This window comes from Salvelinus namaycush, chromosome 21 (assembly GCF_016432855.1).
Source record: "Salvelinus namaycush isolate Seneca chromosome 21, SaNama_1.0, whole genome shotgun sequence".
Classification (NCBI taxonomy): Eukaryota; Metazoa; Chordata; class Actinopteri; order Salmoniformes; family Salmonidae; genus Salvelinus; species Salvelinus namaycush.
Window position 1 is genome coordinate 23,680,836 of NC_052327.1, and position 20,292 is coordinate 23,701,127.

Genomic DNA, 20,292 nt, shown 5'->3' on the forward strand with positions numbered 1-20,292 from the left:
AGCCCCGGATAAACCTCCGGTAGTAGTTGGCAAACCCTAAGAACCGCTGCACCTTCTTTACCGTGGTTGGAGTCGGCCAATTACGCACAGCTGAAATGTGGTCACTTTCCATCTCCACTCCTGACGTGGAAAGGCGGTACCCTAGGAAGGAGACTGTTGAAAGAACAGACATTTCTCAGCCTTCACATACAGGTCATGCTCCAACAGTCGACCAAGCACCTTGCGCACCAGGGACACATGCTCGGCGCGTGTAGCGGAGTATATCAGAATGTCGTCGATATACACCACTACACCCTGCCCGTGCAGGTCCCGGAAACTCTTGTCTACAAAGGATTGGAAGACTGATGGAGCATTCATCAACCCGTACGGCATGACGAGGTACTCATAGTGCTCAGAGGGGGTACTAAATGCCGTTTTCCACTCATCCTCCTCCCGGATACGCACCAGATTGTAAGCGCTCCTGAGATCCAATTTTATGAAGAAGCGCGCCCCGTGCATTGACTCGATCGCACTGGCTATGAGAGGCAACGGGTACTGTACCTCACAGTTATCTGATTGATACCTTGATAGTCAATACACGGGCGTAAACCACCGTCCTTCTTCACAAAAAAGAAACTTGAGGAGGCAGGTGAAGTGGAAGGCCGAATGTAATACCTGCCCCAAAGACTCGGAGACATTTGTTTCCATAGCCGCTGTCTCCTCCTGTGACAGAGGATACACGTGACTCCTGGGAAGTGCTGCGTCTACCAGGAGATTTATCGCACAATCCCCCCGTCGATGGGGTGGTGGTTGAGTCGCCTTCTTCTTACAGAAGGCAAGAGCATAATCGGCATATTCAGAGGGAATGTGCAAGGTGGAGACCTGGTCTGGACTCCCCACCGTAGTAGCACCGATGGAAACACCTACACACCTCCCTAAGCACTTACGTGACCATCCCTTGAGAGCCCTCTGTTGCCACGAAATAATGGGGTCATGATAGGCCAACCAGGGAAGGCCCAACACCATGGGAAACGCAGGAGAATCAATCAGGAAGAGACTACTTCTCTCCTCATGACCCTCCTGCGTTATCATACATAGTGGAGCAGTGGCCTCCCTAATCAGCCCTGACCCTAAAGGATGACTATCTAAGGCATGTACAGGGAAGGGCACATCAACAGGAACAATAGGGATCCCTAATCTAAGTGCAAATGAACGGTCAATAAAGTTCCCAGCTGTGCCTGAATCTACTAGTGCCTTATGCTGGGAATGCGGGGAAAACTCAGGAAATTCTATACACACACATGTGCGCAACAGGGAGCTCTGGGTGCCGGGTGCCTACTCGGGTGCCTACTCACCTGGGATGATCCACCAGTGCCCTGCCTGCTCCCTCGACTCCGTGGGGAACGTCCCCAGCATCGACCGGCAGTGTGCCCTCTGCGGCCACATGTGGTACAGGAAATGGCCCCCCCTCTGGTCACCCTCAGAGCAGCACTTCCGAGCTCCATAGGTGTAGGATCGGAGGTGCTGGGGGATGGAATGAACGGGCCCCGATCCGGACGTCCACGGGTGGCCAACAGGTTATCCAGCCGGAAGGATAAATCCACCAGCTGGTCGAGGATAAGGGTGGTGTCCCTGCATGCCAGCTCCCGACGAACGTCCTCCCGTAGACTGCACCGGTAATGGTCGATCAGGGCCCTTTCATTCCATCCCGCGCTGGCTGCCAGGGTCCTGAAGTCCAGTGCAAAGTCCTGTGCGCTCCTCATCCCCTGTCTAAGATGGAACAAACGTTCCCCCGCCACTCTCCCCTCAAGTGGATGATCGAAGATCGCCCGGAAGCGGTGGGTGAAATCCTCATAGTGGGCCTTCTCTCCCATATGGCGTTGCCTCACTCAAGTGCTCTCCCCGACAAATAGGAGATGAGGGCAGACATGCTCTCGTGTCCCGAGGGAGCCGGGTGGACGGTCGCCAGGTAGAGCTCCAACTGGAGCAGGAACCCCTGGCACCCGGCAGCCGTCCCATCATATGCCCTCGGGAGCGAGAGCTGAATCCCACTGGGTCCAGGTGACGGAGGGGTGCACAGCAGTGTGGGTTGGGGTGAAGTTGATGGGGGTGTGGGAAAACCCCCTCTCTCCCATCGCTCCATGGTGTGCAGCACGCGATCCATGGCTGTGCCAAGATTTTGTAGCATCGTCTGGACGCGTTCCTCCACAGGTAACGGAGGACTGGGTGCACCTGCTGACTCCATATTTTAGGTGCGTGTTTCTGTAAAGGGTCGATGTGCAGCAGGTGGGACGGAGTCAGGCGCAGGACACAGAGGATGAGTAATAACAGACTTTTACTCAAGACGACAACAAAATAAATTCCACGCAGGGAAAACAATCCAGCTCACAAAATAGTAGCGACTGCTAAACACAGAACAAACACGCACAAAACCATGTGGGAACCAGAAGATTAAATAGGGAATAAATAATAATGTAATGGAAACCAGGTGTGTACAATAAAGACAAAACAAATGGACAATGAAACGTAGTTCGGTGGCGGCTAGAAAACCGGTGACGTCGACCGCCGAACGCCGCCCGAACAAGGAGAGGCCCCAACTTCAGCAGAAGTCGTTACACTGGCAGCCACTAGTTTGACATCTGACATGTTTATAGAGTATATTGTTCCAAACAATGTTTAACATAAGCTAAATCAAAAAGGGTACATTTCATAGTAATATTTTAATATTTAAATTCATGCAATGTTTTTTATTTCAGAATCTAGACATACTTATAGACATACTCCATATTTATAGCACACTATAAGAGGTACATGATCATGTGCGGTTCACGGATCATAGGGGTCTTACCAGAGGCATGTATGGCTCTATAAAGGGCCTAAAATTGCCACTTTCCCCAAAAATGGTTTGTGATACAAATGTAAAAAGCATACAGATATAGGATCTTAATTTGACCTATATTGCCACAGCAAAATAATCCTGCAGCAACCAGATTTTAACATTGATAATGTTGCTTGATTGGTGGCAACAAAAGAGTGATCAAATTAAGATCTTACATCTTCCTCCTCCCCATGAAGTTTCTATGTAAGCATTGCTATGTAAGCATTTCCAGAGCAATCAGAGAGAGAGAGAGACAGAGAGCTCCAACAGATTAAATCGTCAAGGAACATAACACAAATCAGGCAGCAAGAGAGAAAATATATAAAAGATAACTGCAGTTACCCAAGCATCTCAAATTGGATTTTGTCTCACCATCCTTTTATGATAAAGAATACAATTAGGAGAATACAATAATATCTTTGTGAAAAATCTATCTCATTCCTTTCCTACTGTTAAAGTAGTTGTTCTCTCATTGAAAAAAAGTTCAGTGCAAATATCTTTTGACTGGACCCACTAAGAGCAACTTTTAATGAAGCTATAGTTTCTGCCTTTATCCTTCTATCACATCAATTATTAATAATAGACCTAAAACAATTCAAACAATTATCTGTGTTTTGATTTAAATGCACGGTGTGGATGGCTCTCCTTTCATCTCTCTTTCTGTAGTTCACCGATCTCTCCACCCTGGTCTCCATCCTGCTCTTCTGACATGTTGAATTCTCAAGACTCACTTTAGTCAAATGCATTTATAAAGCCCTTTATACATTTATTATTTAAAAAATGTAACCAGGTATTCTTTATACATCGGCAGATGTCACAAAGTGCTTATACAAGCCTAAAACCTCAGAGAGCAAGTAATGCAGATGTAGAAGCATGGTGGCTAGGAAAAACTCCCTAGAAAGGAGGGACCCTAGGAAGAAACCTAGAGAGGAACCAGGCTCTGAGGAGGTGGCTAGTCCTCTTCTGGCTGTGCCTGGTGGAGATTATAAAAGTACATGGCCATTAAGGCCAGATCGTTCTTCAAGATGTTCAAACATTCATAATAATCACAGTGATTAAAGAGGGTACGGCAGGTCAGCACCTCAGGAGTAAATGTCAGTTTATAAAAAGTAAAATGATTGTACTATATACAATGAACTCCCAACAGCAGCCCCTTTTCTTATAAAACAGGTTCTGTATAGGTTGTTTTCTTTCCTCACTAATGTAGTGAGAAAGGGTGGTGTGATGGACATGTAGAGGGAGGGTCGAAACAGCAAGTATAGGACTAGGTAGCACATCCAGTGAACAGGTCAGGGTTCCATAGCCACAGGCAGAACAGCAGAAACGGGATCAGCAGTACGACCAGCCAGGAGTCGTCAGACCAGGTAGTCCTGAAGCATGGTCCTAGGGCTCAGTTCCTCCAGAAGGGAAGGGAGAGCGAGACATGGGAGAATTAGAGGGCGCATACTTAAGATCACACAGGACACCAGATAAGACAGGATAATTACACCAGATAGGACAGACTGACCCCAGACCCCCGGGACATTGCAGTATAGAGGGACACTGTAGCCCAATCAGAAAATACCACCGGACAGGGTCAACCAGGCAGGATTTAAACCCATCCACTGCTGGTGTCTTCACGGAAAACTCTGATCATTCATAATTATAAGAATGTTAAATACATACACCTCAACTAATGTAGTGCTCTTGCCAGGCTGAGATCAAACATTCTTACTCTTGTACTTTGTTTTCTCTGTGGCTCCATGACTCAATTACACAAAAATAAACATTTTTCTTCAGGTAATTGTGTCTGAATTGTCTTATCTTCAGCAATGACTTCCACATTATGTTGTTGTGAACCTCTATCAGCTTTGTGGGCAGTAACAATTCTATGCGTCACGTAATAAATAATCATTTCCAAAAAAAGAAGGGAGATGAGAAGGCAGAGGGAGGAAAACTAGACTTGGCACAAAAAAGTCATTACAGATTTACTTCAAATGTTTCCTTGTTAGGGCCAGATTAAATCGTGTGAAACAGCATATTGCTCCTGACTTCCAAGCAAATTTAGTTTAGAATGCAACACCTGAACACCTGCAAATACAAAACTCACAAAAACTACACTAACACAATCACAATCACATTCAATGAAATCATATCCTAAATATCAATCTATTGTTTATGAAGATTGGTTGTATCGTGTCACCATTATGGTATGCCTAGAGCTTAATTTTATATGTGATATCTAATTGTTTACTAACATCTGTAATGTTTTCTAGGGGCTGTGTACGTGTCTCTAAAGAGGAACACAGGTCCATGTCCATTATCTTAAAGTCAAAGTCACGTGCACATCTGACCTATCTTTTTTGCAGGTGCATTGTAACAGTTTAATAAAATGCGAAAAAAGAAGAAACCCGCACATAGAAGCTCTGACGAAGGCCTTGAGGCCGATACGTAAAGCTCTGACGAAGGCCTTGAGGCCGATACGTAAAGCTCTGACGAAGGCCTTGAGGCCGATACGTAAAGCTCTGACGAAGGCCTTGAGGCCGATACGTAAAGCTCTGACGAAGGCCCTGAAGCTGATACATAAAGCTTATTAAAGAGCAGTGATATTATCAAGAGCAGTGTGCGGGTTTCTTCTTTTTTCTCATTATTTTAAAGTAAAATGGACCGTTTTGTACACTACATCTTCGATGACAAGTAAAACATATTCTCATGATGTCACAAATCTGACAAATATCTTAAAGCTGTATCTCAGAGTAAAGTATTTCCAATGAGATGTTCTCAGTGTAAGTGATACATTCTGAGCTCATGTTGCTCTGCCACCCTCCCAACATGAGTATAGTGAGTATCTGAGCAAGAAACCCATAATGCTACATGATCCCTTAGAAAACAGCAGAGGAAGAAGGAACGCTCTCGTGGTTTGATTATAACAGCCACAGGGGACCATGGAGAGCAGACTTAATTAAAACTCATCTAGATGGAAAATGCAGGGGGGAAATGCCCTTTGTTAAGGTGCTGTGGACTTAGGAGATATATAATCAAGGTGTGGGGGAACTTGAGAGGGGCTCACTAACCAGCTGACTAATGTAAATTGAAAAATGATCACAATTAGTGTGCTGTGGCCACTTGGGTCATGGCCAGACACAAACACCATTAGGTTTCAGATAAAACAAATCTCTCTGGTAAATTAAAGCCCAGTGATCAAAGTAAACACATTAGAATATTCTCATGGCAACAGAACCGACCACGAGCTATTAGGCTCTCCCACCACCAGAAGGAAAAGGTGTTGGGACACAGAGCATGCCGATCTGCCTCTGAATTGGGCCCATTTCCCCTGGCACCTCATTCATTCATTCATTCTCCCTTTAATCCTGTGCTGTGCCTGGGCAGCTAAATGACAGCACGCTTCTGCAATGGGCCCATCTCAAATCCCTATTAAAAATAATGAGCCATCCATTTCCACAGCCTGTTACTTGAAAACAATCCATATCACACAAGGATTCGCACTGAGAAACAAGCGGAAGGCAACAATTGCAGAAAGTAAATGTATTTAATGACCTCTTGTTATCCTTGGTTGGGCTGCTCCTCTCCAGGGATAAACATCTCTGAGACTCACAGAGTGTGTTGAGGAGGATAGCTAACTGCTGAGACATAAGACGTGCTCTTATAGAATACCTGCGTCTAGGGAGGAAGTGGAAATATTTGTGACATTTTCTTCCTTTGTATAGTCACCCCTCTGGAAAGTTACAATGCTTGAGATGTCATAATGCTTGAGATGATTCATTTATGTCTCAGATTATGAGTAATAATCCAGCCAAAGAAAACATAATTTTTTCCTCACTAAGTACCCCGTTTCAGGGACTGAAGAACAGATTGAGGACAAGGCTCAGTGAAATGAATTCTGTTTGTGCCACTGCATTCACATCTCCCTCCGTCCTTGTCAATATAACATTTGAATGCACGAGTGGCTGCACAGCAGAGTCACATCATGGCTGAGAATTTGTTTACTAATCGCTTGCTAGTTCTGAGGGAGATGAGTACATTTTTCTGTCAAAATGAACAACGTCACTGTTGTTTTCTCCCGTGACAAAGGAATTGCAGATGTAATTAAAGTCTCTGGTTTGATGTGTTGCCAGAGGGACCAGCCAATCACACTAAGTCTATGAATAACTAACATCACTTCCCTCATTTTCTCTGAATCCTGCTGTGGTCAGTCACAAACATCTAATTCAATCACTTCTCTAACCTTTCCTCACACGGTGGTACAGTATGTGCCGATAGGGAATGAAACAGAATTATCACACAGGTATGCAGCATGAGGGAATGCCGAACAATTTACATGGCAGCACTGACAACTCGAGGGAGAGTGTGAGAATGGAACATGCGCATGTGAGAAGACATGGTCAAATAAAAAAAAAGAACAGTAAACAGCTGTAACAGAGTCTTGGAGATGCCTTAAATTGATAGACATTTCTGAGAAAAGGTTATTTGCTCCCTCAGAATGACTTCCTCTCTCTCCGACTATGGCTACCTTCGAGAACAACTCCAGTATGTTACCTTATCTCAACCTTGGTGATTGAAATATGACATATCATATTGTGGAAGGGGAGTTGCCAAATCCAATGTTGCTCCTGATATGAGACACATACAACATAATTTCACTCTCACGTTTTGAGTCCTGCGCCAGTGTTTAGGCAGCAGACAAGTGGTTCTGTCTGTGTGTTTCTGGATGGGGAGCCACTGCCAGGCATTCAGGCAGTCAGGCACAGAGCTTTAAGCTGTGTCAAGAGCAGAGCAGTCAGACCTGAGCGTCTATATGCTTGCACAGTCACATCCAGTCTTACACTCTCAGCAGCACTGCACAGTAGTGCCAAAATAGGTATACACTACATGGCCAGAATTATGTGGACAGCCATTCAAATTTGTGGATTTGTCAATTTCAGCCACACTCGTTGCTGACAGGTGTATTACATCAAGCACAAAGCCGTTCAATCTCCATAGACAAACATTGGCAGTAGAATGGCCCTTACTGAAGAACTCAGTGACTTTCAGTATGGCACTGTCATAGGATGCCACCTTTCCAACAAGTCAGTTCGTCAAATTTCTGCCCTGTTAGAGCTGTCCCGGTCATCTGTAAGTGCTGTTATTGTGAAGTGGAAACGTCTAGGAGAAACAACAGCTCAGCCACAAAGTGGTAGGCCACACAAGCTTACCGAACGGGACCGCCGAGTACTGAAGCACGCAGCGCTTAAAAATGGTCTGTCCTCAGTTGCAACACTCACTACAGAGATCCAAACTGCCTCTGGAAGCAACGTCAGTCAACTGTTCGTCGGGAACTTCATGAAATGGGTTTCCATGGCCGAGCAGCCGAGCACAAGATCACCATGCACAATGCCAAGCATCTTCTGGAGTGGTGTAAAGCTCGCCGCTTTACACCACTCGCTCTGGAGCAGTGGAAACGTGTTCTCTGGAGTGATGAATCTCACTTCACCATCTGGCAGTCCGATGGACGACTCTGGGTTTGGCAGATGCCAGGAGAACGCTACCTGCCCAAATGCATAGTGTCAAATGTAAAGTTTGGTGGAGGAGGAATAATGGTCTGCGGCTGTTTTTCATTGGTTCAGGCTTGGCCCCTTGTTACATTTTTTTGGTTATTTTTTATTTTTTTAACCTTTATTCATACAGGTTTTTCTCATTGAGATAACATCTCTTTTCCAAGAGAGACCTGGTCCAATAGCAGCAGAGGGAACAACGTTTCATACAAAACAACTTACATACACTAACACAACATTAAACAAAACTATAAACACACATACATTACAACAAAAACATTTTACATTAAAAACACGAAAGTCTTGACTAAAAACAGCTGGCCTAAAAACAATTACACTCCCTTAGTTCCAGTGAGGGAAATCTTAATGCTACAGCATACAATGACATTCTAGATGATTCTGTGCTTCCAACTTTGTGGCAACAGTTTTGGGCTCTTTCCTGTTTCAACATGACAATGCCCCCGTGCACAAAGCGAGGTCCATACAGAAATGGTTTGCCTCATCGCCCAACATCAGTGCCCAACCTCACTAATGCTTGTGGCTGAATGGAAGCACATAACTGCAGCAATGTGGAAAGCCTTAGAAGAAGAGTGGAGGCTGTTATAGCATCAAAGGGGGGACCAACTCCATATTAAAAACCAAATCAAATCAAATTTTATTTGTCACATACACATGGTTAGCAGATGTTAATGCGAGTGTAGCGAAATGCTTGTGCTTCTAGTTCCGACAATGCAGTAATAACCAACGAGTAATCTAACCTAACAATTCCACAACTACTACCTTGTACACACAAGTGTAAAAGGATAAAGAATATGTACATAAAGATATATGAATGAGTGATGGTACAGAACGGCATAGGCAAGATGCAGTAGATGGTATAGAGTACAGTATATACATATGAGATGAGTAATGTAGGGTATATAAACATAAAGTGGCATAGTTTAAAGTGGCTAGTGATACATGTATTACATAAAGATGGCAAGATGCAGTAGATGATATAGAGTACAGTATATACATATACATATGAGATGAGTAATGTAGGGTATGTAAACATTATATTAAGTGGCATTGTTTAAAGTGGCTAGTGATACATTTTTACATACATTTCCATCAATTCCCATTATTAAAGTGGCTGGAGTTGAGTCAGTATGTTGGCAGCGGCCACTAAATGTTAGTGGTGGCTGTTTAACAGTCTGATGGCCTTGAGATAGAAGCTGTTTTTCAGTCTCTCGGTCCCTGCTTTGATGCACCTGTACTGACCTCGCCTTCTGGATGATAGCGGGGTGAACAGGCAGTGGCTCGGGTGGTTGTTGTCCTTGATGATCTTTATGGCCTTCCTGTGACATCGGGTGGTGTAGGTGTCCTGGAGGGCAGGTAGTTTGCCCCCGGTGATGCGTTGTGCAGACCTCACTACCCTCTGGAGAGCCTTACGGTTCTGGGCAGAGCAGTTGCCGTACCAGGCGGTGATACAGCCCGACAGGATGCTCTCGATTGTACATCTGTAGAAGTTTGTGAGTGCTTTTGGTGACAAGCCGAATTTCTTCAGCCTCCTGAGGTTGAAGAGGCGCTGCTGCGCCTTCTTCACAACGCTGTCTGTGTGGGTGGACCAATTCAATTTGTAATACCCATGATGCTGAGATGTTTGACGAGCCGTGTAGATACCTACATTTTATGGGGGTTTCTGTCTGAATGGTTGAGCTGCACATTTAAAGATGTTACATGAAGGCATCACTGAGTGAGTATATGTTGCTGAAAAACACCACAGTGGTTTTTGGGAACTTGGGATTTATGATATTCATGAATGTTATTCACACCAGCAGAGACTAATTTGTTTTTTCTCCCTTATTGTATCAAATCTGAGAATACAATCATCGAGCTCAGTTCAATAATGAAGTGTTCAGGAGAAAACAGTTCCACTTATTCAGATACATATTGTAACTCTATTCTTTATTGTCCTCTACATGACTCACTGTATTGTGTTCCTCTGTCTCAGCCATTGTGGTGGCTAGGTGAGATTTCAACCCCATCACATGAGATATAATGTCTCATTCGTGGAGTATAATGGTAATTCAAACCTTGTTATCAGCATGCTACAGTACTGCAACTCCTGCATTACAATTGTCTGTCAGTTGGCTGACTCAAACAGCCTTTATACACTGCAGTCCTAATAGGTGCTAAAATGGTGGAGCCTGGAGAGAAGAGAAATCCATTTGATAAGAGTTTGTATTGAATTCTGGGAACAGCTGTGCTTGGACATAGTGAACACAAGGAATGAATGGGATGATTTTTAACGGAATTAGAACAATTCCCCTGCTGTTCTCATTCTCAAGATGTATGTACTGTACAGTATAGTCTCGGTATTCACACCCCAGGAGAATATAAGGTGAACATTTAAATAACAATGTTCAATTGCCCAAACAAAGAGGAAATGGCAACAAAATGAATAATCTAGTGAAATGGGAAATGTCGAGCCATAACATGATACATGTTGGGACATACACAGCCGCTTTGAGGATGGGCGGCGAGGAGGATTTGAGCGCTCACAGTAAGCCTTTGTCTGTCTGCTCACTCCAGCGCGTCCTCAACAAGTGAATTAAACATGCAAATCTCCACCCTGCAATTTGCCAGGATGAGCATGTAAACAGCATGGATGAGGAGGAATATTATTCTGTGAACCAGGGTTGTGTGTGTACTTTGCTTAACGAAGCTTTGCGAGAGGAGCCGCTGGACTGGCTTTGAACTCTCTACACATATTAACCAGACAGGATGGCCACCAGCTGGTCCAGTCACACTCTTCCACCTCTCTCTCCACCCCTCCTCCTCTACTCTCTCTCTCTCTCTCTGGACCATGGCTGTTTGATGCCCTATATGGGCTCCTGAGTGGTGCAGTGGTCTAAGGCACTGCATATCAGTGCAAGAGGTGTCACTACAGTTCCTGGTTTGAATCCAGGCTGTATCACATCCGGTCGTGATTGGGAATCTCATGGGGTGGAGCACAATTGGCCCAGCGTTGTCCGGGTTTGGCTGGGGTAGGCTGTCATTGTAAATAAGAATTTGTTTTTAACTGACTTGCCTAGTTAAAAATTGTCATGAATCTTGCCCTGGAGGCAGAACTGAGCGATTCCCGCTAGACGGGCCAGCTGCAAAGTCCAAATTGGCTATAGCGTAAAAATTCCTGAAAACCAAAATGTGCTTTTTGTTCATAATTTAAGGTCAAGCATTAGGTTTAGCAGTGTTGTTAACATTAGGGTCAAGTTTAGGGCTTTTTGACTTTGTGTCTGTGCCACCACTCTCTAGAGCTGCCTCCAGGGCAAGATTCATCCAAATAAATTCCAACCTGCTAAATGGATGGGGCCTCTTACGATGGGCAACTGGCCTTTAATATCCATTGGCTAGCCATCTCGGCTGATTTGAATACAGTATTCTAGTTGTATTCAAGTTCCAAGATCACAGGTTTAATTGGGAGAATAATGTAGTGGAACCACACTGCATAGTCATAGGCCTCTCAGGCCTCCTACAGTCCTCCTGTTCCCTCTACCCCCTCTCAGGGCTCTTAAAGTCCTCCTCCTGTTCCCTCTGTCTCCTCTCAGCCTGGCTACAACCCTATTTAATATTCAGCCTGGAGATGCTGTTGGGTAATGGCATTTCAGATGTTTAGCAGTGAAAGTGTGTGTAATTGTGCTGTATGTCTCTGTTAGGGCTGACTATGCACAGGCCCAGCAGGTAATGAGATTGGTGGCAGAGGACAGAAAAGAACATGGCGGAGGGGCACCCTGTCACCGAGTTCTAAGAGAGAGAGAGAGAGAGAGAGAAAGAGAGAGGGGAGAAGGCTGGGGGAGTGAAGGAAGGGAGAATGCCATGCTAATGTAATGTTTTACATTAGCATGGCATTTGGGATAGTGAAACATCGCCATTTCCACAAACCACGACACCCACCATCTTAGATTGTTCAGAAATTGTTTCTGCAGTTAGAAACATGTAAGATTGGTATTCCTGAAACATTAATTTGTTTACATTTTGTTTAATCTCTGAGAAATTAAGCTAATTGAATGGACCAAAATTGGCTATTTTAATTTATAGGATTCAGATAATATTCAATACATATAGTGCCCAACATCCAAATTGGACCAAACTTCTTCCTACCAATGAGGTAGACCTGAGGAATCCAAATAAATGGTCAAAAGCTACCAACGGACCCCCCACACCCAGTCCTATCCCACCCCAACAACCAGTATACAGTATCAGTTCTGCTGCGGCTTGGATTATTGCTTCTCTATACTATGTAATGTATTCCCTGTGAATCTGGTGATGTTTTTTTTGCCCTGTTCAGAGAAATTAGTAATTGAAGTCGGTTGCCTTATTTACCATAAAGTAGTGTGAAAGTACCAGGTTTTTACCACCATCCAGCCATACCGCCACACTCTATTATCCATTTTGCTGGTCTCGTGTTTATTAAATAGATCACATTTTCTTTGCAACTTTGGGTAGAAAAACCAATGGATTTGGCTCATGGTTACAATACAGTGTGTGGTCATCCTCACAATTCAAGCCAGCCCTCCATGAAAGCAAATCAGTTTGTTCTTCTTTTTCGCTTAATCTGTGTCCAGGAAACGGCCCCTTTGTGTGTGGTTTATTCCCTTAAAAAAAGGTGTGGATTAGTTACTGCTAGACCATTCCCGGTGAACAAGCAAACCATTAGGCTACAGCAGTTCTAATGGTTTCTATGTTCTCTAACACGCCGACTAGACCGGGCACGTGTGTCCACGTGCGTGTGTTGATTTTGTCCATCCCTACCAGATGCGATTAGAACATGCAGGTTTAAATATCATATTTGGGATAAGTTCAAAACACATGAAACATTCATGGCCATTTAGCTAGCTAGCTTGCTATTGCTAGCTAATTTGTCCTGGGATATAAACATTGGGTTGTTATTTTACCTTAATGCACAAGGTCCTTTTTTTCTGTATATTTGTAGAATTGTGACCCATTTTGAGTCACACAAACTCGTGTGTTCTCTACTCCACAGATAAAAGAGGAAACCTAGTTAGTTTTTAGTAATCTCTCCTCCTTCCGCCTCCTTCTTATTCTTCATCTTCTTCTGTGGACTTTATATGGCAGTTGGCAACCAACTTTAAGGTGCATTACTACCATCAACTGTACTGGAGTGTGGAGCTCAGTTCATCTTTCAATCACCCATGTGGGTATATCCTCCTAAAAACCAATGAGGAGATGGGAGAGGCAATGACTTGCAGAGCGTCAAGGGTAAAAAATAGCATATACCCACGTGGGCAATTGAAAGATGAACTGAGGTCCACACCCCAGTCCAGTTGGTGGTGGTAATGCACCTAACAGTTGGTTGCCAACCACCGTATAAAGTTCAAAGAAGAAGAAGAAGCCTGAAGGAGGAGATATTACTAGAAACAAACTCGGTTTACCCTTTTATATGTAGATTAATTGTCCGAGTAGAGGTGTCCCGTGTGCTCCCTCTCCGGCCTCTAGGTCACCAGGCTGCTCGTTATGGCGCACACCTGTCACCATCGTTACGCACACCTGCACATCCTCAGACTCACCTGAACTCCATCACCTCCCTGATTACCTTCCCTATATCTGTCACTCCCCTTGGTTCTTTCCTCAAGTGTTATTGACTCTGTTTTCATGTTGGTGTGTTGTTTGTGTTACGTGTTTATTGTTTCATTTATTTATTAAAACACTCATTACCTGAACTTGCTTCCTGACTCTCAGCGCACTCGTTACAAGAGGACTGTTTTAGGACATCTATTCTTTTCACTATATATTTTACCTCTTGGTGATGTCATTCGGAAACATAATGTTAACTTTCACTGCTATGCGGACGATACACAGCTGTACATTTCGATGAAACACGGTGAAGCCCCAAAATTGCCCTCGCTGGAAGCCTGTGTTTCAGACATAAGGAAGTAGATGGCGCCAAATGTTTTTCTTATAAACTCAGACAAAACAGAGATGCTAGTTCCAGGTCCCAAGAAACTTAGAGATCTTCTTTTGAATCTGACAATTAATCTTGATGGTTGTACAGTCATCAAAAAACTGTGAATGACCTTGGCGTTCCTCTGGACCCTGATCTCTCTTTTGACGAACATATTAAGACTATTTCAAGGACAGCTTTTTCCATCTCCGTAACATTGCAAAAATCCAAAACTTTCTGTCCAAAAATTATGCAGAAAATGAATCTCTGCCTTTGTCACTTCTAGATTAGACTACTGCAATAATCTACTTTTCAGCTACCTGGATAAAGCACTAAATAAACTTCAGTTAGTGCTAAACACGGCTGCTAGATTCTTGACTAGAACCAAAAAATGTATCATATTACTCCAGTGCTAGCCTCCCTACACTGGCTTCCTGTTAAGGCTAGGGCTGATTTCAAGGTTTTACTGCTAACCTACAAAGCATTACACGGGCTTGCTCCTACCTATCTCTCCGATTTGGCCCTACCGTACATACCTACACGTACACTACAGTCACAAGACGCAGGCCTCCTTACTGTCCCTAGAATTTCTAAGCAAACAGCTGGAGGAAGGGTTTCTCCTATAGAGCTCCATTTTTATGGAATGGTCTGCCTACCCATGTGAGAGACGCAGACTCGGTCTCAACTTTTAAGTCTTTACTGAAGACTCATCTCTTCAGTGGGTCATATGATTGAGTGTAGTCTGGCCCAGGAGTGTGAAGGTGAACGGAAAGGCTCTGGAGCAACAAACCGCCCTTGCTGTCTCTGCCTGGCCGGTTCCCCTCTCTCCACTGGGATTCTCTGCCTCTAACCCTATTACAGGGGCTGAGTCACTGGCTTACTGGTGCTCTTTCATGCCGTCCCTAGGAGGGGTGCGTCACTTGAGTGGGTTGAGTCACTGACGTGATCTTCCTGTCTGGGTTGGCGCCCCCCCTTGGCCATGTTCTGTTATAATCTCCACCCGGCACAGCCAGAAGAGGACTGGCCACCCCTCATAGCCTGGTTCCTCTCTAGGTTTCTTCCTAGGTTTTGGCCTTTCTAGGGAGTTTTTCCTAGCCACCGTGCTTCTACACCTGCATTGCTTGCTGTTTGGGGTTTTAGGCTGGGTTTCTGTACAGCACTTTGAGAAATCAGCTGATGTAAGAAGGGCTATATAAATACATTTGATTTGATTTGATGTCTCAAGTTTTGAGGGATGTGTGCAATTGGCATGCTGACTGCAGGAATGTCCACCAGAGCTGTTGACAGAGAACTGAATGTTAATTTCTCTACCATAAGCCGCCTTCAACGTCGTTTTAGAGAATTTGGCAGTACGTCCAACCGGCCTCACAACCGTAGACCACATGTAACCATGCCAGTCCACGTCTGGTTTCTTCACCTGCGCGATCGTCTGAAGGGGAGGGGGGACTGGCTGCCAAGTGGGTGGGCCAATGCCCTCCAAGGCCCACCCATGGCTGCACCCCTGCCCGGTCATGTGAAAACCATAGATTAGAGCCTAATTTATTTATTTCAATTGACTGATTTCCTTATATGAACTGTATGAGTCAAATCTTTGAAATTATTACATGTTGCATTTATATTTTTATTCCAGATATTTAATAAACACAGGAGACCAGAGAAATGGATAAAAAGTGCGGCGGTATAGCAGGATCAGTGGCATCTGTTGGTTAAAACGTGGTACTTTCACACTGCTTTACGGTATATAATGCAAGTGACTTCAATTACACATTTCTGTGAATGTGGGAAAAAACATCACCAGATTCACAGGGAATACATTATTTACTACGGAGAAGCAATTAATCCAAGCCACAGCTTCAAACGTAGAGAACTAATACTGTATACTGGTTGTTGGAGTGGGATTGGCATCGGTGTGGTGGGTCCATGGGTAGCTTTTCAAAAAAATTTTTGGGGGGGGGGGGGGGGATCCTCATGTCTTACTCATTGGTAGGAAGAAATTTGGCACAAATCGGATGTTGGGAACTATATTTATTCTATATTACCTGAATCCTATACATTCAAGTGGCCAATTTGGGTGCAATCAATTAGCTTAATTTCTTAGAGATCAAATTATATATCAACAAAATAATGTTTCTGATACCATAGACCACATGGTTACTCAGAGAGCATGCTGTGAGTGACTATGGTCATAATAGTTCAGTGGGGCAATTTTACTTGGCTCTTTACAGGGCCATCATAATCACCAGACCATACTCCACAAGGAAAAGTGGAGCACTCATTCATCAGCACATACAGAACATTGCCGAAATTATTGCTATTATTCCTTCTGTTCATTTTTTTTCTTTTTTCTTTAACCTTTATTTAACTAGGCATGCCAGTTAAGAACAAATTATTATTTACAATGACGGCCTACCAAAAGGCAAAAGGCCTCCTGCGGGTACGGGGGATTAACAATACAAAAATAAAATATAAATATAGGACAAAACACACATCACAACAAGAGAGACAACACTACATAAAGTGAGACCTAAGACAACAACATAGCAAGGCAGCAACACATGACAACACAACATGGTAGCAACACAACATGAGAACAACATGGTAGCAACACAACATGGTAGCAGCACAAAACATGGTACAAACATTACTGGGCACAGACAACAGCACAAAGGCAAGAAGGTAGAGACAACAATAAATCACGCAAAGCAGCCACAACTGTCAGTAAGCGTGTCCATGATTGAGTCTTTGAAAACTGTCCAGTTTGAGGGTTTGTTGCAGCTCGTTTCAGTCGCTAGCTGCAGCGAACTGAAAAGACGAGCAACCCAGGGATGTGTGTGCTTTGGGGACCTTTAACAGAATGTGACTGGCAGAACGGGTGTTGTATGTGGAGAATGATGGCTGCAGTAGATATCTCAGATAGGGGGAATGAGGCCTAAGAGGGTTTTATAAATAAGCATCAATCAGTGGGTCTTGCGATGGGTATACAGAGATGACCAGTTTACAGAGGAGTATAGATTGCAGTGATGTGTCCTAAAAGGAGCATTAGCGTCAAATCTGATGGCCGAATGGTAAAGAACATCGAGCCACTCGAGAACACCCTTACCTGCCAATCTATAAATTATGTCTCCGTAATCTAGCATGGGTAGAATGGTCATCTGAATCAGGGTTAGTTTGGCAGCTGGGGTGAAAGAGGAGCAATTACGATAGAGGACACCAAGTCTAGATTTAACTTTAGCCTGCAGCTTTGATATGTGCTGAGAGAAGGACAGTGTACCATCTAGCCATACTCCTAATTACTTGTATGAGGTGACTACCTCAAGCTCTAAACCAGGGGTGGGCAACTCCAGTCCTCGAGGGCCTGATTGGTGTTACACTTTTTCTCCATCCCTAGTGAACATTGAGATATTAAAGACATGATAGATCAGACGCATACTATATAAAGGAGTGAGATCTGTAGAAAGACAGAGTGGCTGTGGAATGTGCTGGGTGGACGGGAGGAGATCACAGGATTGCTATAGGGGAAGCAGATGGACATCTGTGGATTAGGCAAAGGAGGGGTTGAGGTCAGGAGGTCAGGTCAGATCCCCTGAAGGGAGTAATAAGGGTTTATTATCCTGTTACCCTCTTCCTGTGGAACCATAAGATGTAAGGATTGGAGAGAAGGAGGAGTGTCTAAAGTGGGGTATACATACCTGGGATGGTGAGAAATGTTTTTTGTCTGAATACAGCTGTGTCGACCCTTTGGGAATAATTAAACTTGGTTAAGCTTCTCTAGTGTTCGTGAGTTATTTACTCAGAAAAATAAGAACCTAACACTAGCAAACACAGCTGATTAATCAAATTGCATTCTAAACTGAAGAACATGATTAGGTGATTATTGGAGTCAGGTGTGTTAGCTGGGGCTGGGGAAAAACTGTGACACCAATCAGGCCCTCGAGGACTGGAATTGCCCACCCCTGCTCTAAACCTTCATAGGTAGTAATCACACCTGTGGGGAGAGGGGCAATCTTCTTACCAAACCACATGACCTTTGTTTTGGAGGTAATCAGAACAAGGTTAAGGGTAGAGAAAGCTTGTTGGACACTAAGAAAGCTTTATTGTAGAGCATTTAACACAAAATCCGGGGAGGGGCCAGCTGAGTATAAGACTGTATCATCTGCATATAAATGGATGAGAGAGCACCCTACTGCCTGAGCTATGTTGTTGATGTAATTTGAGAAGAGCGTGGGACCTAGGATCGAGCCTTGGGGTACTCCCTTGGTGACATGCAGTGGCTGAGACAGCAGATTTTATGACTTTATACACTGCACTCTTTGAGAGAGGTAGTTAGCAAACCAGACCAAAGACTCCATCGGAGACACCAATTCTCCTTAGCCGGCCAACAAGAATGGAATGGTCTACCATATCAAAAGCTTTGGCCGAGTCAATAAAAATAGCAACACAACATTTTTTAGAATCTAGGGCAATGGTGACATCATTGAGGACCTTTAAGGTTGCAGTGACACATCCATAACCTGAGCATTTTTAGAACACATTTGATAAACAGGGAAAAATAGAAATAGGCCTATAACAGTTAGGATCAGCTTGATCTCCCCCTTTAAATAAAGGAAGAACCGTGGCTGCCTTCCAAGCAATGGGAACCTCCCCAGAAAGGAGAGACATGTTAAAAAGATTTGGAGATAGGCTTGGCGATGATAGGGGCAGCAACCTTAAAGAAGAAAGGGTCTAAACCATCTGACCCTGATGTTTTTTTGGGGTCAAGTTTCACGAGCTCCATTAACACCTTGGACTCAGTGACCGCCTGCAGGGAGATACTTTGTAGCGGGGCAGGGGAAAAAGAGGGAGAAGCATCTGGGATAGTCGCATTAGAAAAGGTGGGAGATGAGGAAATGTTGGATGGGCAAGGAGGAATGGCTGAGTCAAATAGGAATCCTGACTTAATGAAGTTGTGATTAAAGACCTCAGCCATATGCTTCTTGTCAGTATCATCAACGTCAAGGGACATGGGCAGCTGTGAGGAGGAGGGTTTGTTCTCCAGGTCTTTAACTGTTTTCCAGAACTTCTTGGGGTTAGACCCAAAGAGAGAGAACTGCTCCTTAAAGTAACTAATTTTGGCCTTCCAGATAGACTCTGACACTCAGGCTATCTAGAAGATAGCGAAGGAGTCAGGCGCAGGACATAGGTACGAGTAAAAGAACACTGTATTTACTCAATCCAATAACGTAATGAAAATCCCCTAAAAACAAGGACAAAACAGGACATCGAACTCCAACACACGAAAGACAATCACGCACAAAACAGAAAGGGAAACCAGAGGGTTAAATAAGGAACATAATTATGAGATGGGAAACAGGTGTGTAAACAGACAAAACAAAAGGAAAAATGAAACATGGATCGGTGGCAGCTAGAAAGCCGGTGACGTCGACCGCCGAACGCCGCCTGAACAAGGAGAGGGAACAACTTCGGTGGAAGTCGTGACACTGAGTGCACTTATTTTTCATTTGCCTGAACGAGAGCCAGTCGCCAAATGCATTTCTTGAGGTCGAGTAACTGCAAGATCACGGCCGAATCAGGGGCTGCACATGTTTTTAATTCTCATTTTCATGTCTGCTAAGGGTTGAGAACATAGGTCAAGTGCTGAGTTACGCTATTCTGTGATTTACATTGAACGCACATACAGATTACAATGCCTAAAGTAGCAATGTAGGAGAAACGGGTAATTGCTATAATATTTCAGCAACCTTTGAAACATTGTGGGTATGCACTGAAGGGATATTAATGAGCAATACAGTGTACTGCTAACTACAGTACAGTACACTACTGTACACTTATAAAAAATGTTAATGAATGGTTGAACTGTAAAATTTGCAGGAGTAAAACTGTCACATACAGTCCAAACTGACTAATTAACCATTTAGCTAGAAATAGAAACCAGTACAAAAATACTTAAAATTCAGAGGAAG

At 44.0% G+C, this 20,292-nt stretch overlaps 1 protein-coding gene across 1 annotated transcript in view; it reads right to left on the minus strand.

Annotated features, from left to right (window-relative positions):
• Nucleotides 1-3,840: 3,840 nt before the first annotated feature.
• The window catches only part of cdh13 (cadherin 13, H-cadherin (heart)), a 568,028-nt gene continuing 551,576 nt past the window's right edge, over nucleotides 3,841-20,292 (minus strand). Inside the window, exon 15 of the mRNA XM_039017434.1 lies at nucleotides 3,841-4,254. Within this exon, the coding sequence (XP_038873362.1) occupies nucleotides 4,253-4,254 (2 nt within the window). The 3' untranslated portion in view covers nucleotides 3,841-4,252. The remainder of the gene's footprint in view (nucleotides 4,255-20,292) is intronic.